The following is a 23,180-nucleotide window of genomic DNA, read 5'->3' as shown; positions in this document are numbered from 1 at the left end:
CATTTCCCCAAGGTGTGAGTCAGTGGACTGATACCGCCCCTGAATTTGGAGTGGGTAATTTAACATAGTTCCCAAGAGTTAGGCGGGAACCTGAAACCCAGTAGTAAAACATGGGGGCGGGATTAACGTTCAGAGCTCAACCCCCCTCCAACTGATTGGATGGAGCCAAGTGGGTGGAACTTCCTGATCCTGCCCTCGAGATTCTGTCGCTAGGGACGCTTTGGCCAAGGCAACCGCGATGGATCAGGACGAGGCGTTGATGGCCCTGGACAATATTGTCACTCAGTTCAACACTTACGAAGATTTCCTCGACTCGCAGATCACAACCGTGGACTTGTACTACCTGGAGGTAAGGGCAGCGGCGCGGCAGAGTCCGCCGCCTTCGCGTCCCTAGGTCCCTCGGCCATCTGACGCGTCGTGGGGTGTTCGCCCCCTGGCGGTGGACCGCGAAACGTCAGGCTCGGCGGCCGCAGGGTAGCCGCGCAGAACACCTGCTGAGGTGAGTCGCAGGTCCTGCCTGCCCTGCAGTGCACTGTCCTGGCGGAACTTGGCCTCTCGAGTCACCCAGCACAGAAACTCGCGCGTGCACGTACGCACGCAGGGGACTCTTGAATTTCTACATCTCGGCCTTTCTGCCTTCTCCTGGCCAGTCCCGTTCCAAAGTTACTTTGAGAAAGGAAGAGTTTTAACTCAGAACATACACCATTTCGCTTTCCTTTGTCAATCTTTGTTAAAGGAGCAGAAGACAGTATGTTTCCAGGACAACTGGCAACACCAACCTAGTGCATTTGATATTATTTTGGGTATTTGGGTCCTTGAAACACCTGCCCCCCCCCCCCCCCCCCCCCCCCCCCCCCCCCCCCCCCCCCCCCCCCCCCCCCCCCCCCCCCCCCCCCCCCCCCCCCCCCCCCCCCCCCCCCCCCCCCCCCCCCCCCCCCCCCCCCCCCCCCCCCCCCCCCCCCCCCCCCCCCCCCCCCCCCCCCCCCCCCCCCCCCCCCCCCCCCCCCCCCCCCCCCCCCCCCCCCCCCCCCCCCCCCCCCCCCCCCCCCCCCCCCCCCCCCCCCCCCCCCCCCCCCCCCCCCCCNCGCCCCCCTTACCCTCACCCCTACTAATCGCTGGTAGTTGTGCCGGTATATTCCTGTCTCTGTGTTATACAGTTGATAATCGCGATTAATACCCATAGTAAAAATGCAAGAGGGAAAAAAAGTGCGAAACCGGACTTAATGGGTTACACTCTTCTGCCCAGCATCCAATCCACTCCCGCTAAAGGGAGTGTGGTGCAGGATACAGTTCTCGTCCAGAGCGAAGAAAACCCGGATGGGCTGGAAAATCACGGGCTAGGGTAGGTCGTGTGAAGCTAGGAGGTGGCCAGTGAGTTCCTCAAACCCTATCTATTCCCAGCCAATCTTCCCCAACCCAGCAGATTAAATGGGTAGTAAGGGGATTCGGCTGTCCTGGAAGTGATGCAGAACCACCACCTCCCAATTAATGGCAGAGAGAACAAACGCCACTATGTGGCGCCAAAGCTCATCAAGTCTGGAAAGAACCCTGTAACCAACTCTCCACATTTCTAATCTGGAATAAGGTAATTTTGCGCATTGAAATTTTTGGACTCCCCAATTCGGATGGGTGGAGTTTCACTTAAACGTGGACTACAGATTTGAAAAGTTCTTATCCTTCAAAACACATTCATTTGGTAGATATAAAAATAATTTTAAGGGAACAGAAACATCTAATTCTAGTACCTGTACCCCGAACAAGTTGTGGGACCTTGGACAAGTGATTTGTTCTTCCTGAAATTGTCTTTTAAAAATAAATGTAGGTGGGATTTCCAACACAACCCTTGGATTCATCAACAACTTTTAAATATTTTATATAGATAATATTTTAAAGTCTTGAAAGTCAGTTTTATGCCTTGCATCTGAGACACTGAAATGAAGGGCAAAAGAAATGCTTCTAAACAATGTCTGAATTCAAATTTTTGAATGTTTAAATAAAAAAAGTGAAATGTACACAATAATCAACTCGATAGAAAAAAAATCATCTTTGTAGCATGTGTGGAACATTACTACACTTAAGCCTAGTATCATTGAGAAATGTTTCAGTGTTTTTTTTTTTTTTAACTGTTACAGTTTTTCATGAGAGCAAGAAACTAAAAATATTGTTATTTGGAGGGGAGAAATTAATACTTTGTGTTTCATCAGTCAGAACTTTAAAGGTCTCTAAAATGGAGGATGCTAACTTGATTTGAGGAGAATTATAAATTTGTTTTTAAGTTGGTATTGGTTAGCCATATGATTATTGTACTTTTATAAAAAGTGAGATGAATATTTAGCTAAACAGTGATACTAAGGAATATATGTATTAATTACAACTTTTAAAGTGCTATTAGCTCTATTTAAATTTTCAAATACTTTTTGTGGATGCAAGTTAATTGCCTACTTAGGACACACAGAAACAAGTGGACTCCTCAGAATCCCTTCAACTGTATGGCCAGCATATGTCATAAGTTATGGATTATGCTTTGTGAGGCAATCCTTGTCTCCCTCCCTCGTTAGCAATTGACTTTGGTTTAATGGGACAATTTTGAAAAAACAATTTTTTAAAAAATCAACAAATGAAATTATATGTACTTATCATGTACAACGTGTTGTTCTGAACTATGTATATGTCATAAATAGCTAGAGCTAATTAACAAGTATTACCTCACATAATTATTATTTTTTGTGATTAAAGCACTTAAAAGCTACCTTCTTAGCATTTTTCAAGAGTACGGTTAGTACTGTCTACTCCTTTACTGAGTAGTATATTCTCCCATTGCCAAGTTTTCAGTTAGTTACCATAAAAATTAGTAGCAATGAATCATTTAAAATTGCCATGTTATCTGTGCTGGATCCTGTGTCTGTGTTCCTGGCAGCTGATGTTGGTGGACATTAATCAGGCCCTTTGGCTTTAGGTAGGTTTCAGACAGCAGAAGATACCAGTAGGAGATCAGAGGCTGGGTGAGAGTGGTTAGGGGATTTATTCCCTGCCACCTCCCTTTTGGCTGTGGTTTGGAATTGGCTGCATTCCTTATGTTTGGCCAGCCTCTCATTCCATCTGCTCCAGCACTCTTTCCAGGGTCTGGCAGCACTTCCCTGTTCTAGATATTGCTTCCTCTCCCATCTTCTTTTTTGCCTAGTGGTGTTAATGGCTTCCCACTGTTGCTAACCCAAGGATGCTTTATCAGTCCATGCTGATTTTTATGAATTCTGTTCATCTTTTTGTAAGTAAGTTCTTTTATTTTTTTAAATTTTCCCTTTTCAGTTTGCCAGCTCTTTGCTGCTGTGAACCTGACCTCTTTGTAATCATTTAACTTCTCAGACAATGATAAGTATACAAATATACTTATCATTGTGAATATAATAAGTACTATGTGGCTTCTTTTTTAGAGAGAGAGAGAATTTTTAAAATATTTATTTTTTAGTTTTTGGTGGACACAACATCTTTATTTTATTTTTATGTGGTGCTGAGGATCGAACCCAGTGCCCCACGCATGCCAGGCGAGCGCGCTACCGCTTGAGCCACATCCCCAACCCCAAGTACTATGTTTTTAATATGATACTTGGTTCAGGAGGATAAAAGAAGCTCTTTATTTAATGCAGACCATGCTTTGCTTGTTTTACTAGATAGCAATAAAACATTCAAAGAACTTTATCACAATATCAGCAATTAGGCTTATCTTTGCTAACCCAAATAACAATATTTGTTCTGGAAATTAGTATTATCTAACCCAAATTAAACTAATCACCTAAATCAATATACAAATAGTTGAAAAGCTTTGGCAAAATTATTATATTACAATTTTCCAAGTTCTTTCTTGGTAATCTTTCCATTTGACTAAACATAGTCCCTTCATTTCAGTGGCTGCCTCTGACCACTGGAAAAATATTACTCCTAAGTGAATTTCTTTTCTCAGGTAAGGGATTATAGGGATGTTATAGAATTATTTAAAAATTTCCCAGACAGTTGGTTTCTACTCATTATTAAATCATTTAATGTTTTAGTTAAAGCATTATCTTTTAATTATTTAGAAAATAAATTATTTTGTATATAACCTTAAAATTATTTAGCAGATATTGATTAGGCAAAACTCTAAGGAAAATACAGTAACAATTTATCATATGATAAGTCAAACTAACAATCATCCATTGTATTTTTCCATTTTTATTGCACCAAAATACTGTTCCCTATGAAAAATCTTAATTCATATATATTTAGAATCATGTACAATCTTTTGTTTATCCACTGGGGAAAAACTGGCATTTACATTAACTTCTCTCCATTTAAGAGGAATCTTAAATTTTTCCTTCAGTAGCTTCATAGCAGTACTCTCCTCTATGTAAAAATATCGAATTTCCTCATGCATATGAGTTCTTTTGATTAGAGGTGAAATAATCAAGAATACTGTATTCTCAATACTTCTAAAACCTTATCATAATGGTAAAGTTAAAATATTAAGAACCTGATAACCTCCTCAGTGTCTCAGTTTGTATCTCAAACAGTTCCCTAACATCTACATTCTGTGTATTTACAGCAAGTTCTATTCAACTTTTATTTATATTGACTTCAGAAGCTACAGGTGGGATGAGTGGAAGTAGGAAGGATTCACAAGTAGAGTGTGCAGAGTGAGACAAGAATGGGGCTTATAACAAATTGTGGAAGAGCAACCATTATTTGAGGCATGGACATGGAAATGGCATGCACAAAGGAGAAGGAGAAGGATGGAGGTCAGAAAAGTAGGAGAAAATCAAGGAGAACAGGATGATCCAGAAGCCAAGAGAAGTTGGAGAGCAAAATTCAAACCATGAACAAAATTTACACAAAAATAAGGGAGTATTATTCCTGAGAATCTGAACATAAAGGCAGATGGAAACAACCATCCACAGCTATAACAACTGGAAGGCATCAGCATCCATGCAGGAGAAAAGCAGAACAAAACAATGGGAATCTAAAGGGTCCCAAACCAAGAAAGCTGCCAAAAAGACAATAGGGATTCAGTGGAAGGACAGTGGTATAGTTTGAGAAGAGCAGCAGACTCTGAAGGGGCTTTGGCCATTCCATCAATAGATGAGTGCAGAGGTTCCCAGATGCATATAAACAAGATGGGCAGTCTGCTGCCCTGGGAGCTTTTGAAATTACCTCCCCTTTTGGTTGGTGCTCTACAGTGCTGAGGGGCTGCTAGGAGTGGAATCAATATTGAGAAAAAATTTGAAAGAGGAGGTTGAGGTAAAAGTGAGAGAATAAAAGAATTTAACAAAGAAAAGAAAATATCAGAAAGCAAGTGCCATATTTTGAAGGATTATATTGAAAAAAAAAATGAAAGCAAAGCTCTGTGAGCCATATCTTCTGAAAGAAGAAGAGCCATATCTTCTGAAAAAAATATGAAGAAAGAGATAAAGGATTTAAGCAAAACTAATAATTATTGAAGACAGAAGATCAAGTACCTGTTAATAGACATCCTTTTGAAGAAGTACTTCAAATTTGAGCAAGGAAACAGAACAATATGAAAAGTATAATTCAAGAAAAACATTTTGAAATGAACAATGTAAGAGATTAAAAATTACACATTGGGGGTTGGGATTGTAGCTCAGTGGTAGAGCGCTTGCCTAGCACATGTGAGGCACTGGGTTTGATCCTCAGTGCCACATTAAAATAAATAAATTAATTAATAAATAAAACGAAGTTACTTAAAAAAATCTATACATTGGCTTAACACACTTAGTATCTGACAATTTTAACCCAGTATGACCAATGCCAAGACACATATTCTAGTAAAATTATTTGAACTACATAGAAAAAAAGTCATGTAGAATCTAGGTATAACTAGCAAGTGACTTATAAGGCAAGGCAAATGAAATAATCAGACTTTTAAATAGCAAAGGTTTTATACCAGTGCAAATTGTAATCACTTGTTTAAGATACTCAAGGAAAGAAAATGTGACTAAGGGATTTTATGTCCAGCAAATCTGACTTTCAGCTATGAAGGAAATAAATTGTTATCAATATGTGAGAACTCAGTTTGATCATGGGTTCTTGTTAGGTAAGGTGAATGAGCTTCAGACAACCAGTCTGACTAAGAGGTATCAACATAAGGACTGGTAACATTGAGCATTCAAAACTGCTGATGTTACACAAAGGGACACATTGGAGATTTTAGTGCATGAAGGAATAAAACACCACTAACAAATTTTCTAAAGACATCAGAACTAAATCCAATCTTGTCCTTGTGTCCGGTTGCTAATTTTCAGGACATTTAGCAAGACTGAGGAACACATTGACCTGTAGGAATTCAGCAAAACCCAAAGGGTGGGAAACACTATTGATGGAACTGTACAGTTCTTCACTGGCTAGGAAATGAATAGGAACAGTGGGAGATGTGAATTAAAACAAATATTTATGAATACAATGTGGAATAATTAAATTAATCAAATCAACATAACCATTACCTCAAATATTTTTATAGTGACATTTGAAATTTTGTCTTAATAACTTTGAAGTGTATAATATATTGTGTACTGTATTCACCCACTATGAAATATATCTTAAAAAAATATTTGCTTCTGTCTAATTCAAGCTTTGTACTCTTTGACAACCATCTCCTTACTCTCTCCTCCATCCCAGGCCTCCCAGCTTCTTGTAACCATCATTATCCTCTCTTTTTTTCTGGGAGTCTGGCTTTAAATTCCACATGAAAGAGTAAACAAATGATACTTGTCTTTCTGTGCATGGCTTATTTCATTTAGCATGATGTTCATCAGTTCTTCCATGCTGTTACAAATGGCAAGGTTTTTCTTATACAGGTGAGTAGTATTCCATTGTGTATATATACCACATATTTTTATTCATTCTTTGATAAATGCTTAGGTGGTGGATTCCCTAACCTGGATATTATGAATACCAGCAATGAACATTTGAATGTAGACCTCTCTTTGACATAGTGATTTCAAATCTTTCGGTTAAATAAGAAGAAATTGAATAGCTGGATCATACAGTGGCTCAATTTTTAGTATTTTGAGGAACCTCTGTGTAGTTTTCTCATAATGGCTACACTAAATTCATTCCAACCAAGTAAGTGCAGGTATACATTTTTGCACATCCTTGGCAGCATATATCTTTTGTTATTTTTATAGTAGTAATTCTGACAGATGTGAGGTGATATCTCATTGTGTTTTCAGTTTGCATTCCCATAATGATTAGATTTTGTAAGTGGGAATTTGTTGCTTTAATATTCCTTTTCACCTTTGCTTTTACTGGTTCCCATAGGTTTTGATATGTTGTGTTTCCATTTGGTCTACAGTAGAATCCATGTCCAGTGTTTTATTATTTATTTTCTGTGTGGATGAACTGTTCATTATTGAAGAGGGTGTATTTAAGTCTGCTACTTTTATTTTATTGCAATCTAACTTTCCCTTAAAAACTTTTAATATTTGCTTTATATTCTTAGGTGCTTCAAAATATATATATATATATATANATATATATATATATATATATATATATATATATATATATATATATATATATTACATATATTTATGATTATTATATCTGCCTGATGGATTGACCTCTTTATATAATGCTCCTCTTTTCTCATTTTATAGTTTTTGACTTAAAGCTGTTTTATTTTCATATACAGAAGAAAAGCTACTCTTGCTCTCTTTTAGTTTTCAGTTGCATGGCATATCTTTCCTAGCTAGTTGTATTTCTTAGCCAGTTGGTAATTCAGCAGTTGGACAATGTTTTGCGAGAGGCTCTTTGGTTAGATGGAATAGCTGATCTGGATGGGTGGGGACAGCTGCCATGTTCAGTAGAAATACAAGGTTGTGGTTTGCCTTTCTTCTTATATAGGTCCATGTGATGGGCTTTGGGGCTTGCCTGATCACTGCTTATAAACTCCTGGGTGTTGCAGATCTAACCCTTACTCTTTGCTGAAATTTGCTATGGCTTGTGTCTGTCTCTCTGAGTTTACCTTGGGATACATTCTAAGCCTGGTTTAGAGACTAGCTATCCAAGGATTTAAGCCAGGTAAACTTACCATCACTTCTGGGAGTGACCAACCCAGTCTCACATGTTGATTGTGCTATTAGCCTACCATTGTGAGCTATATGCTGCTTACTGTGGGCTCATACTCAAGCCATATCAATCTCACAGAACTTGCATATTGATTCAGAAAAAGATAACACAAAATAGAAAACAAAAGACTAATTTTACTTATGAACTGAATGAAAAAATTTAAAATGAATTCAGAAATGTATTGTATTAGTCAGCTTTTTGTCATTGTGATCAAAATACCTGACAAGAACAAGGAGCAAAGATTTATTTTGGCTCATTGTTTCAAAGGTCTCAGTCCATGGTTGGTTGGCTCCAAGGCAGAAGCATCATGGTGGAAAGGTGTGGTGGAGGAAAGCTGATCAGCTCTTGGCAGCAAAGAGGAAAGGAGGGAAGGAGGGAGGGAGAAAGAAGGAGGTGGTGTGGGGGGAGAGAGAAAAGAGGGGGGAAGGAGCTGGGAAGAAGATGAACCATTCCAGCATATGACCCCAGTGACCTACTTCTTCAAACTGGGTCTCACCTCCCAGTAGTCTATTCAGCTATGAATGGATTAATTCACTTGTATTCTTCTTGACTTATGACCAGTGCAATTTAAGGAAAGTGCTATAAATATTTGGAAGAAGTCAGAATGTTGTTTATAAAAGGTAATATTATTATCTACAGTGAAAATGCAAGAAAAATTAGCTGAAGTCCTATAATAACAAATAAATGAATTTAGTAAAGAAATCTAAGATTGAGCTAAAACAACTCAGCAATAAACAATGTAATAATAATAAAAGACATAAGCTAAACAAAAATGAACAGAGCCTCAGGCACATGGGCTAATATCAGATGCTAATAATATGCATACAAACAGAGTCCAAAAGGAACAGAGGGAAGGATGGAATAAAATATACTTGAAAGATGATGGCCAAAAGATCTCCAAGCTTTATGAAAAATAAAAACCAAGTTTATTGAATTCCAGGCAAAATAAGCACAAAGAAAACCACATCAAGGAATAAATCTTAATAAAATCATGAAAACCAGTGATAAAATCTTAAAAGTAACCAAAGTAAAATGACACATTATAGAAAAAAATAAAGACAGAAATTACTGGACACTTCTCAAAAACACTGCAAATTGTTAGACGACAGAATGGCATCTTGGAAGTACTAAAAAACCAAGAAAGAAAAGAAAGAGAAAGAAAGAGATAAACCTAGAACATTATGCCTCAGCAAAAAAGTAAAAATTAAGATGAAATAAATAGTTTCAAAACAAAAGCCAGGGAAATTTATTATTTTAAGTCTATACTACAAGGAACATTAAAGTTCTTCAGGTGGAAGGAATAGCATCTATTAACAGGAAACTTGGATCTACACAAAGGAATGAAAAGCACTGGAAAGGCTAAAAGGTGAATAAAAATATTTTATTTCTTAATTTTGAATTTCTTTTGAGATTATTAACTATTTAAAGAAAAAATAATGACGCATTCTGTGGTTTATTATATGGACGTAAAATACTCTCCATATCTGCAGGATATACCATCCACAGATTCAACCAATAATGGATTGCAAATATTAAAAAGAATTTAATCTGTATTGAATTTGTAAGGCTTTTTTTTTTTTTCTCCTTTTCTCTTTTTCTTTTTTTGGTCCTGGAGATTGAACCTGGGCCTCATACATGCTAAACAGCACACATTCTATCTCCCAGCCTCAGATCTTTTTTAAAAAATCATTATTCCCTGAATGTTACAGTATAATGACTATTTACAGAGCATTTACATTTTATTAGTATTATAAGTAAACTAGAGATAATTTAGGGTACATGGGAAGATATGTGTATATGCAATACTATGCCATTTTACGTAAGGAACTGAGCAACATGGATTTTGATATTTGCAAGGGGTCCTGGAACCAATCTATCATGGATACCAAAGGATAACTGTGTGAGACAACAATAGCATGAAGGATGGGAGAGGGTAATGTTGTAGTGGTTCTTATATATGTAATGGTATAATATTATTGAAGGTAGAATGCAATATGCTAATAATTCCTATTGTAAATTTTAGAGCAGTTAACCGATATAACTAATAATCCCATAATGGAGATACATGGAATACTTAAAGAAAAGACTCATTCCAATAGAAAGACCTCCTCCCCAAATCAAAGCAAATAAAGCCAATAAAAAATAACAAAGTAGTAGGTTAAGACCCATCCACACTGGAAATTAAAGTAAATGTGATTCAAAGGCTCAGTTAGAAGACAGAGGTTATGAGAATAGCTAAAAGTTTCAGATCTAAATATGCTGCACTCTTTAAAGGCAAACAACACAATTTAATATAAACATATTGATAGATTAAATAGATTCAAAGTAAAAGGATAGAAAAATATGTTCTATAAAAATACATATTAAAAAAAACTTGGAATGACTGTACTAATATCAGGCACATTAGAGCTCAGAAAAGAAATACTTCAGGGATAAAAAGGACATTTCATATACATATAAATGAGTCTGTTAATCAAGATATCATAATAAATATTTTAGTGCTAAGTAATGTAGTTCACTACAGATCTTCAAAATGCATAAAGCAAAATTGGTTAAGAATGAAAAGAAATAGTTATATTCCCAATTGTAACTGGAGGTGTCAGTGTTCCTTTTTTTGGTAATTGATCAGACCAAACTAGAAGATAGAAAATCTGCAGTGACATGAAAGACTGGAGAAGACTAGCAATTGCCTTGATTTAATTAGCATTTATAGACTAGTACACACAAAACCAACAGAATGCATATTCTTTTCAAATACACATGGGGCCTATACTAGGTCATAAAACAAAAGAAATATATTTAAAAATATTGAAATCATAAATCTGTTCTCTAATAACATAATGAAAAATAGAAATCGATTATAGAAATAAACCTGGAAAATTTTCAGATATTTGGGTGTTAAGTATTTAGTTCTAAATAACTCATGATCAAAGAAGAGATTACAAAAAGAAAAATAGAAGATATTTTCATTTGAATAAAATGGAAATGAAATGTATTAGGTTTGTTGGATACCCTTTAAGGAGTTCTAGTGAAGACTTTAGAGATTGAAAAACTTACAGTAGAAAAGAAGAAAAATCTAATAATGTTCTTAGTGTCTACTGTGACAGGCTAGAAAAAAGGGTAAATTAAGCCCAAATAAATAAATAGAAGAACAAACAGCAGGAATCAAAGAAATGGAAAGGAAAAAATAATAAGAGATGATCAAAGACATAAAAAGTTGCTTCACTGACTATCAATAAAATTGACAAACTTCTAACTAGACTGATTAGATGACTATTCATCTAAAACATTCATATTTTCCAAAGTCATACCCTTTCTTAGGTCAGTTCTTATCTAAATTACTGTTTATTATGAGGTTATAAAGGTCTGGTCTGGTCACCTTACATCAATTTAGGAAAACTCTGCAGGGCCAGCCCATCTCCAGAGCTGCTGAGGTCTTGCTGCCCAATCCTGTGTCTTTCAACCTCACAGAATGGCAAATTCCAAGAAACTCTCCAGTAGACCTTTTGCACATAAACCTACATCCCCAAATCTGTTTTCTAGAGAACCTACCTCCAATAGGTTTATTCAAAAAATGTTATATATTTTTTAATAGCAGGATGCCTGCTGTTTCAAATTATCTAGATTTCCATAATCAATATAAAATGCTAGTTGAATATGTCTTGTTTTCCAACACTCTCTGACCTCCCTGAGTCAAGCAGCTCCTCATGGAAGCAGGTAGCTCAGGGAAGGTAAGACTTTAAATATGTTAAGACAGAGTTGTGGTGGAGTTTTATCCCTAGGCAGGTAGAGAAGTATCTGTATTACCTTTGTAACAGTTGAGAGAGCAGAGAGACCAGTCAATAGAGTGGGACCAGAATCCAGAAATAGATCTTCATGTATATGAGATGTAAGTACACAAAAATGTATAATTTCAAGTTAGCAGAGAAAGAAAGCAGTCTTCAACAATTAATGTCACAGCTATCTTTTCTGGAATAAAGAAATTTGAATAAAAATAGAAGCACCAGACACCACAATATATTCCAAATGCTCTAAACATCTAGGTATAAACACAAAGCTATATAAAGTTACAGGAAAACATTGACCCAGAAAAAATATTTGCAGATATTTTGCATGCATTTAGTTAATACATTTAACATATGTCCAAAGTATTTACAAATTAAGAATAAATGACCAAAGGGTTCATTTAACAATTCAAAACAGATAATTCAAATAGAAGAAATATACATGACCAATAACATCTGTAAGAACAGATGGTGAACCTCACTGGTAATTAAAGCAATACAAAATCAAAATAAGATTCAATCATTTTCACTGTCAGATAAAGGCAAGAAGCTAAAGCCACAGTAGTGAACTACACACAATACTTGTGCACACAGAGTTTATGAAATGTGTAGTAGCTAAAATTTTATTTTATTATTATTGAATGAAAAGGTGTTCAAGATGCATTATTAAATGTCAAATCAGTAGGCCATGAGAAACTTTGCACAGCATGATTTTGTTCAAAGAAATCTAGCACAACCAATATATACATTAAGAGGAAGAATTGAAAGATGATAACCCAAGATGTCAGTGATCATGTCTGGAAAGATAATGGATGACATATCAATGTGTGATATGTTTGTGGTGTTGAAACCAGAGTTTTGAGATTAAAAAAACTCCATTTTTTTTTTGCTTCTGCTGGCAGGTGGGGTCTGTGTAAGGCTGCAGGCCTCTGCAGCCAAGAGGTGTTGCAGCTCTTAATGGAAGGCCAAGCCCTCCCATGTTGCAGCAGACCCCAGCAGCTCACCCTCATTGTCTCATGAATTGGAAGAATGAAATCCACAGACCAGGATGAGTGAATATAAGAGTGGGATTCATTGAAGAATAGAAACGGGAACAGACTTTTGCAGTGCAAGAGGGGTCAGTATGCCAGTTCAGGAATTGTCTGAGTATGCTAGACCAGGAACTTACATGGACTTGGGTCACCGCTATTTACATGGACTTGGGTCCAAATTTATGCTAATTAGAGTTTGGAAATGTACTAATGCTATTGGCAACTCCAGAGTCTCGACTTCATTCTTCAGGTCTGCCCCACTTCCATTTTCTCACCTTGAATCACAAAGTAGGAGGTTGAGGTTATGGGCTGGTCTATTTTAGCAGGATGTGGGCTGCAGTGCTGTGTGGATTGGGCTTCCCCAGCAGGTAACCATACCATGTCCAGGCCTGGCTGCCTAAGGGTGATAGGCACTCCCAGAGCCTTAGGACTGCCACATCTACATGGCCTTCACCAGTGCTTGCCCAGAGAGCTCCAATCCACTAGGGCTGACATTATGCTGTTCCACCAGTCCACTGCTGCTTCTTGGAAGGGAACAGTAACCAGCTGTGGGCTTGGTGGCCAGGGAGCTGTGTCAGTATGCCTCAGAGTTTTCTACAATAATCTTATTACTTTCATAAAAAGGGCAAGATAGAATGAAACCAATAGCACCCATTTTGTTTCGAGGTGGGTGGCTGGCAATTAGCATTCTATCATAGGTTTTGTGTTTCTGAATCCCAGGACAGAAAGTGGAGAAAGAATGTACTGAATTTTAAAACTTTCAATGAACCTTCTGATTTTATCTTCTGTTTCAAGTAAATCCACCTTATAAGAGGCAGAAAATTCTTCTTGATACTGGTAATAGGGGAACTGTTTGCATTAAATGAGACTTTCTGCGTACTCCTAAAAGACATTATTTTGAGGATTGGGGAAAAAAGTTGGGTTAGAATTTTCAAGTCAAGATTCAATTTTAAACCAAATTCCACCCCTCCCCCAAAGGAGCATATCCCTGGGATAATCTTAAGCATTGTGCTTCTTTTGAGCTGGTAGTTTTGCTTTTGACTAGCTTGCAAGAAGTGTTGTCATTATGGAGGGATGAATAGTGATTCAACCAGTTAGAGCATGATAATGGTATACAAAGCCACCAAGGCTGACTTTCTGCCTGTTTTCTCAATAGATTTTTGCCCATTTATTAGCAGAGATTAATTCTTCTGGTTACAAAACAATCCAAATAAGTTTGTGTGATCCAGGTAAGGCACATAAGGATATCAAATTCATTTCATCTACAAAATAAATACAGAAACTTTAATGGTTTCTATTATAGAAACTTTTATATTGAATTTGAGGAATTTATATTCCCATGGAAGAATACTACAGTATTGCTGAACTGAATCCTTTCTATAAGCTCTATTAGTAATATATTTAAGAAAATTTAAAAAATTAATTCAAATAAAGAAATCCATTCACTTTTGTAAAGCAAACCCCAATCTGCATTGTGTTTTCTGTTGAAGGTTAGTTCCACTAGGTGGAGGCATTTGCTCAGTTTTGTGGTTCACACTAACACATATAACATATTAAGCAGAATATTTCAGAAACAAGCCAAAAGATCTGGTGGTTTGTATTGTAATAGCTTGGCAATGTACACACATTGCTACGTGGATGCTCATAAAGGAAAGTAGCTGGTTTCTAGTATCTAATTTTTTTTGGTTTTGTTTAACAGTTATAACCTGAAAAAAGCCATTATAGGTTGAATACAATTGTAAACCAAGCCTCTTAAGTGTCTCATTTATTTGTTAGACACTTTATGCATTCAATAGTGATATATTAATAAAAGGTCTATATTCTGCTTTAATTATTATTTTAAATATATTTTATTTAAGATGATGATGAGTATTAGATAAATATTTTTTATATATAATGCTTTATGGCAGTAACTTCATGTAAAATGATACTTCTTCAAATAATAGGAAAACAAATATTCTCTTTGAATATGCCATACAAGTGACAAAAATATATGAGATAATTCTTCAAGTAACTGAAATATAAAAGGCCTAAAAATATTATGGGGAAAAAAATTTCTTTTCAACTTGAAGCTTTTTGTGGTTATCTTCTTGGGTGTCTACTTTACTGTTTTTATTGTTACCAACATTATATGGAAACAATATCTTTATAGTTAAGTAGGAAATTCATCTGTTCCTCTTTAGCTGTATTTGAAGTTATAATATTCTGTCATCAGTTAATTGACTTCAAGGAAGTAAGTCTGAAAAATTGAACTTTGTGAAAACAACCCTATTCTCTTTTTGTGCAATTGATTTTTAGTCTTCTATGAGCACTATTGTTTCTAATTTTATTGTTTTAAAGATACTGTATTAATTGTCTACTGTTGGTCTCATAAATTGATTAAAGACCTACAGACTTTTGTCTTCCAACCCTTTAAAGAAAATTTAGTGGTTAACATTGTTTCATTTTTTTTAGTCTCATATACATGGTCAAGGACAGACGGAATCAGATGTGTATAAATGCATTGTTAGAAAGCTAGCTTTTCATATCTAATAGCTGTGTCTCATTTTAAGACAAAACATTTAATTTGTCATTTAAAACAACTCCTTGGTATACACTGGAGAAAATATCTCACTTGCTCACATATCTATTAATTGATTTTCTCCTTAGGATGAAAGCCTGGCCCGCCAGCTGGTGGAGCTTGGCTACCGAGGGACTGGAGAGATAATAAAAAGGGCAGATTTTGAAGCAAGGAAGGCAGCTATAGAGATTGCAAGGCTGGCTGAAAGAACTCAGAAAAAGTAAGTGCTCATTTCCAAATCCAGATTTTGTTATATTCTAGAGTCTCTGGAAAAATCCCTCCTCTCCTTTTTTTTTTTTTTCCTTTTGGCTTTGCTGTAATTCAGAAAAGTTGGCTGGAGCAGGTTAAACTTGGAATGCCCTAAAGCATGTGTTTTGCAGATCAGGAACTGGAGGAACTGTAACTTCTTGCAATAAAGTTACATGCAACTTTGAGCTACTAATTTAAGAAATATAAATACCAAAATGTGATAATCATACCAATAAAGTCCTGTTAAAAAGTAACTCAATATTATTGGTTTTATGCATGTATATACTAAAAATATAGGTGACTTTTGCCTTAGCACTGTTTGTACTTTTGAGGCCTATAAACATTGACATCATTTATATTCTAACATTTTTCTAAATATTGATTCATTTACCTGTATTAATAATAGTCTTGTTAATGTGACTAATAAAAAGTTATAATAAACATGACTCTAATAACATACATTAAGTATATAATGAATGAGAGGTATTCCTAATGTGAACTACACCAGACTGGTAAAACAAGTTCAAGAAGACTTGACAAGGTGATCATCTATTTGAACTATTAAGTTGTTAATGTTGAAATGGATACTTACGTAGATATCATTATATTAGTCTTAGAGAGCATCTTTAAAAGTACCTGGTAATTATAACTAGGAATGTCCCCTTTACTCATTATAAATGATCAACATTTGATAGATGTGAATTGGTCCTGGGAATGTGGAATTTGAAGTATTTCAGTGATTATTGTGTTTCAGAACCATAGATTCTTGTAATTTAGCATACTGACATTTGAGAATTTATTTTCTATTGCTGCCATAACAATCACTACAAAGTTAGCGGCTTAAAATGGCGCAAATTTATTTATTCCCAGTTCTATACATACACTGTGGTTTAGCTGGATCTTCTCTTCAGTATTTCACAAGACTGAAATCTGCTGTCAGCTGGACTGAGTTCTTGTCTGGAGGCTCTGAGACTGACCTGTTTTCACACTTATCCAGAGGGTAGGCCAAGTTCAGTTTCTTGTAGTGGTAGGACTGAGGTCCCCATTTCCTTACCAGTTGTGGTTCTGGTTGTCATTTGAGGGCTGATCTTTGTTCTTAGGGGCTGCCCACATTCCTTCTCATGCTTTCCATCTCCCCTTCCTCTTCAGCAATAGTGGGTTTAAGACCCCCTTACCCTTCAGATATCTCCAGGTTCCCCATTGGAAGCATCTTTAAGGGCTTTTTTACTGGACCCATTAAAATGATCCAGAATTATCTCTCCATTTTAAGGTTTAAAACTTTCATTAAATCTTTTGGCATATAATCTAACATACTCTTTAGTTCTTGGGATTGGGGAATGGATATCCTTGAAGGAGCATTCTGCTTATCACAGGAAATTTATATAAAACTTCAATAACTTATTGAACATAGTTACTCTTTTATTCTTAACAAAATTATACAAATTGTATGGGTATAATTATATGTCTCATATGAAAAACAGAGGTAGTTCTATTTTTCTGTGAGGATCAATACATGCCTGTCAGGAATAGAAATGCAAAGATTTTTGTGTGATTTTGTCTGGAATTTATGTATATTCATATATGATTCTATAAGAGATATAACCAGTTTAAATCAAGAGTAGTCAGTCATATTTAAATTATAAGTTCTATCCTTGTCATAAGTCCATTTTGTGTTTAAGGATCAAAGTGGGTATTTCTTCTATGTGATGGTCTTTTTAACTGTCCAGAGCTGGAAGTCATCAGGCTACTTAAGTGCCAGTCATGGGAGGCTAATCCTTACCCAGTGCTTCTAGGATCGGAAGGCTCTTTCATCTGCAGATCTTCTCTGGTTGCCTTTGCAATGGGATGGGTCCCATATGTTGCTTTTTGTCTGCTGTGGGAGTCATTTGCTATTCTTTGTCAAGTGTTGTTGACAGCATGGCCAGCAGAGGGTGTCCTAGAGCCAAGTATGTCCTGTGCTTATATTCATTGGAGGATAACTGAAAATATGCATGGGTATCTGACTATATGTGTATTGATACCAACTCAGAAACACTTTATTCTACTCCCAGATTACCTTACATTAACTGCATATGAGAAACTTCAAGTAGATCACAATCTTTTCGTAATCACAGAGCACACATTTCAAGAAGTGCTGGTATCCAGAAGTATGTTCCTTCCAGCAGCTTTATAAGAGAATCTGGAGGGAGGAAAGCTAACAATACTGGAGGGAGATATTTTAATGAGTGGAGGCCTCAGAAGAAGACAAAAAGTAAAAAAAAAGTTAGGTTTTATTCTATTATTCACATAGTGCATTGGGATTATGCTAGCTAGGTTGGTGGGATACAATAGAACACGATTCTGCCCTAAGAAGTTTGAGTGCTGGATAAGTAAGGGAAATTATATTGTTGGTGGGAATGGGAAATGGAAAACAGTTTTGCAGTTATTCAAAAAGTTAAAAAAAGAGTTACCATATGACCCAGCAATTTCAAGAATGTACATAATAATTCACCTAAGAATGTACCAAAGGGTTCACTTAAGTACTCAAACCTGAGTGTTCATAGCAGCATTATTCATAGGAGCAAAAATGTGAAAACATCTCAAAAACGCATCAGCTGACAGATGGATAAAAATCCTGGTATATAAATATAATGGAATCATAAAAGGCATGAATTACTGTTATATGCTACACTGTGTATAAATTTTGAAAACAATAGGTTAAGTGAAAGGAGATAGATTCCATTTATATAAAATGTCCTAAGGAAGTAAATTCATAAATGCAAGTAGTTTCATGGTTACCAAGGGTGGGAAGGAAGGGGGGATAGAATGACTGCTATTGGATATGGGGTTTCTTTTGGGGGTGATAAAATATGTAATTAGATATTATTGATGATTGTTTAACTTTGTAAATATACTAAAAACCATTGAATTGTATACCTCAAAAGGGCAAATTTTATATTATGTTATTTATATTTCAATAAAAAGTCAATTACAACAGAAGATAAGAAATGCAATTATATGTACTATGACAGCACCCTGAAGTAACACTAAGTCAGGGTTTAGGGAGGATGTTGAAGAATAGGGAAAGCTTTTCCTAAGGTACAACTGCTAAAGTGAACTCATAGGATGGGAGATAATCAGGTAAAGAAGGATGTTAAGATGAATATATCACTATGCCTCGATTTGCTTATAAAAACCACTTCTTTACAAATCCTGGTCTCTATCTCTGTCTTAATTTGTAATCCCTTTGCTAAGGCATTTCCTCCTTGAAAGCAGTACTGTTAGAGAGCACTCATTTCAACATTTGTTGGGTTTTGTTGTTATTGGTATGGGGTGGGGATGGGGTAGTGAAGGTGGAGCAGGTTTTACCTTTTCCTCAGGCTTTACTTTGAAGTTCCACTATTACATGAACATATCTCATTTCTTCTCTACTGAGATTCATGATATCTTTTTCTATTAATCACAAGACAGAAACTACCAAGTGTGGAAAGGCGAATGGTAGTTGTTTAGTTGATGCCCTTTTGCCAGGACAGAGTTATTCTCTGTCTCAGGGGCTGGCTAAGGTAGCTGCCAAGCAGAAGCTCCAGAGAATTTCCATTTGCAGTGAGAAGTTCAGCTGATCTCCATAATGTAGGAGAGATGGACCTTGACAGCTACACCAGCTGAATATTGGGTTCCTTCTAATTTGTAATTTTAACTGTGTCATCCCTCAGGCAGGACACTTTTCTGGGTGAACTTGTAAGACCATCAGTGTTCTCTCACTTGAAGTCAGTTTATCCTATTAGGAAATGAATTCACCCCTCTTAGAATTATCTCTGGGATAATGATCATATTTTACTAAAGTATGACATCTGAAACAGATGGTAGGAATATGTGGTAGTCCTGATAAGGTCCTAATTATACTGGAAGGCTATTGCCATCTTCTCAGAAGACTTTATGATTAACCTTTGGGAATTCCTGTAAGAAATACCCTTATATAAATTTCGAATTCAAATATGCAGGGATCTGTGTGATCTTTTGTACTGAACGAAGAGGATCTGTATGGTTATTTAGTGTAAGGTTCTTGTGCCCTTTATCTTAGGGGATCCTAGTAAATGTAAAAGCTGGACAAGTCCCCAGACTTTCTGGTAGTATTCAGTCTCATCAATTTATCATCTGTTAACTTGCACTTCCTGGTATGATTTGTACTTGATTCCTTCCATTTGGAAATGGAAATGGAAATATCTATTAATTGACAAAATGTTCTTTTTATTTTATGGAGGTGAAGTTGGAAAAAAGGTCAAAATGGGTTTCATGTAATATGGCTTTATCCCATCTAGTAGTTTTATCTTTACTTAATGGTTTTATAATAAAAAACAACCACATACTTAAGAATTAAATGAGAAATTTTATATAAGTGTTCTGTGAAATGATTTCAATTTTTTGCTTAGTTTCGGATATCATATTTCTTAAAAGTTGTATGTTAAAAGTTATTCTCTTTTAAAATCCAGATAATGCAGTTGTGATTTGTTGCAGATCAACATCTCCAGGAAGGTGACAGTAAGAGTGAAAAGTGCACAAGTTTTGCTTTGTCCCAAAAATCTTAGGTTGTATCTGCTTGCTTGTGGGAGTGCACATGTCTTATAGAGCCATATACCATTCATCTCTTGTTCTTCCTTTCCAAGCTAGGTGACAGCACTGATGGAATTAATCATTGTGAAGTTCTGTGGGGTGTCCATTATAATGGGACAGGAGAGTTATACAGCCCTGAGGATGACTGCAAGTGAATATTATGCTCTCTTCTGTGTGGATTCAAACTGATTTTGACAATTTCTGATTGGGATAGGAAAGAAGTTATGTACCAAATCAAGAGCCACATGACATCTACCAGAAGCCACATAACTCTGTTCTTTCAAGTGGCACTGCAGCTGCAATCAGGACTACATGAGCTTGGGGTAGTCTACAGTCATTCTCCAGAACTCAGTTGGGGGATTGTGCCAATGGCCAGGCATGACAATCTGAATTAGACATTCAGGTCGGTGATGCCTGAGTGGATCCATGGACATCCAAGTCCTATTACAATGGGCTAACCCTTGGCCAGGAGTCCATTTGTTATCTGATCCCTTATGTGTTGTTTGGGCTTTCTGTATCCTGTTTGTTCATTCTGGACATTACTTCTTGATGAAAGTTGTAATCTCCTGCTATAATTATGGACTTATCTATTTTGTTTTATCTATTTTGATTTATGTATTTTGATGTTAGATGCATCTACTTTGATTTTATTTCTTTTTGAAATAAAATGGACTTCTATACCATTGTTTTATAAAATCTTTATTATCATTGCTTTATGAAACCTTTATTCCTGGCAAAATTTCTTTTACTGAAATTTACTTTTTCTTAGATAGCACCTCAACTTTTAAAGAGTCTTCATATATTTTTCCCCATCATTTTTACTTTTAATTTACCTATTCTTATATGCTTAGAATGGATTTCTTATGGATGGTATACATTTGAATCTTGCTTTTAAACATTTAATATGCCTATCCTTGTCTTTAATGGTGTATTTAGGCCATTTATCTGTATTTTTGCAATCATAGATATGTTTGGATTTAAATCTACCATCTTTCTAGCTGTTTTCTATTTATCAAATCTGGTCTTTGTTTCTTTATTCCTCTTGTCTTTTTTTGAATTTAGACTTTAAAAAACATGTTAATAATAATCTTCAACAATAACTTATGATTTATACATTTACAAACTTTTTGTTAGTGATTTTTTTTAAAGTAATGATTGCTAAAGAGTTTATAAACATTCATCTTTAACTTAAATATAACAGTCTCCTTTCAAATAATATTAACCTCTTCATGAATTTAAGAATCTTACTATAGTTCCAGTTATTCTTCCTACATTTTGTACTATCTTGCCACCTTTTTTTTTATTCTAAATATTTATAAATCCTGTAAGACATTCTTAGTACTTTCACAAAAGACAGTTATTTTAAAAGTGATTAAAAATAAAAAAAAATTATAATCCTAATTTTTCCCCATCCCTGATAAGTTCCAATTTCTTTGTGGGGATCTTTTCTTTTATTTGGTATTATATTCCTTTAAAATGTGTGTGTGTGTGTGTGTGTGTGTGTGTGTGTGTATATATATATATGAACTGATCTTCTAGTAATGAATTTTCTCATCTACAACTTGTCTATAAGAGTATTTTGCTTTAACTTTTAAAAGTTGATTTGCTGGATCTTGAGCTGAGGTTCCAGCAATCCCTGAATACCCGTGTCTTGGTAGTGGGGATGGGCTTCTCTCACTCTTTGTTCTTGCTCTGGTCTGTCTCTTGTCGGTTCTATGGTTGAAATTCAATGTTTGATAGATTGTTTTCTTAATTTTTGTTCTAGAAGTTGCCATTTTCTGCTGTGTGAGCTTTATTGATTGTCTTCTAAGCTTTCATTTAAAAGGATAAATCATTTTTACTTTATGGATTTGTGGGGAGTTAAGTACCACAAGTGAGCCCTGTTACTCTAGGCAATATAAAGTATAGTTTAATTAGCTTGCTATTTCTAAGAAGTATGTTCCAATCTCTCATTAAATTCCCATATCCGATTAAGTAAGCATGAGTATTGTCAGTGGAGATTCTTTTTTTGTATCTAAGTTCTTTCTATTTTATTTATTATTTATTAGATGTAACTTACTTTATTAGAGTTATAACTCTTTTCAATAAATGTTAGTGTGTACTTGTTACTGAAAAAGTATTTCAAATGCAACCTCTTCCTAATAAGGTATATGCACAGCTATACTGGATGAACTCTTGACTCATCGAGAGCTTTCCCCATGTAATTAAAGGTAGGACTACATTAAAAATAGTTCAGATATACTTACTGATTCCCCAAATCATATGACAGTTAATGTTCACTATTAACTAGTTGGATTTTGTAACACCACTGAGAACACACCCTGAATTTCTTCCCTTTTCCCTCCTTTCTCCCTTGTTTTCACTCTTTTCTTTTTAATTTTTTTGTTCTCTCTGTTCTTTGTCTCTCTTCCTCCCTTCCTCCCTCCTTTTTTCTCTTTACACACACACACACACACACACACACATGTGCATGCACACAAAACCTGTATGTATTTAACAACAAGCAAGTGATTGTTAATAATATTTGATAATGTTGATATTTTTAAGGAAAATATCTATCCATGCATCTATCCGCTATCCAGCAAAAAGCAATTTTATATCATATTTCCTTTGCTGAGTACTTATATGAACATGTTCATCTATGCAGTTAATTCTAATTCAAGAGACCAAGTATATACATGACCTACATAATAGTCGACACATTGTCACCATAATCACATGTAGTTTTAGGTCTTAGTCTTTTTTTTTTTTTTAAATTTTGATACAGGATCTCATTAAGTAGCCCAGGCTGGCCTCAAACTTGGGATCCTCCTTCCTCAGCCTGCTGAGTAGCTGGGATTACAAGCAAGC

The 23,180-nt window shown here is 35.8% G+C and overlaps 1 protein-coding gene across 2 annotated transcripts in view; it reads left to right on the top strand.

The window, feature by feature from the left end:
• Nucleotides 1–202: 202 nt before the first annotated feature.
• The window catches only part of Cfap299 (cilia and flagella associated protein 299), a 594,340-nt gene continuing 571,362 nt past the window's right edge, over nucleotides 203–23,180 (top strand). For both annotated transcript variants that reach the window (XM_048784773.1, XM_015499253.2), the window contains exons 1-2: nucleotides 203–349; nucleotides 15,581–15,711. In XM_048784773.1, the coding sequence (XP_048640730.1) occupies nucleotides 239–349; nucleotides 15,581–15,711 (242 nt within the window). In that variant the 5' untranslated portion in view covers nucleotides 203–238. The remainder of the gene's footprint in view (nucleotides 350–15,580; nucleotides 15,712–23,180) is intronic.

This window comes from Marmota marmota, unplaced genomic scaffold (assembly GCF_001458135.2).
Source record: "Marmota marmota marmota unplaced genomic scaffold, marMar, whole genome shotgun sequence".
Classification (NCBI taxonomy): Eukaryota; Metazoa; Chordata; class Mammalia; order Rodentia; family Sciuridae; genus Marmota; species Marmota marmota.
This window is presented reverse-complemented; position numbering and strand designations above follow the sequence as displayed.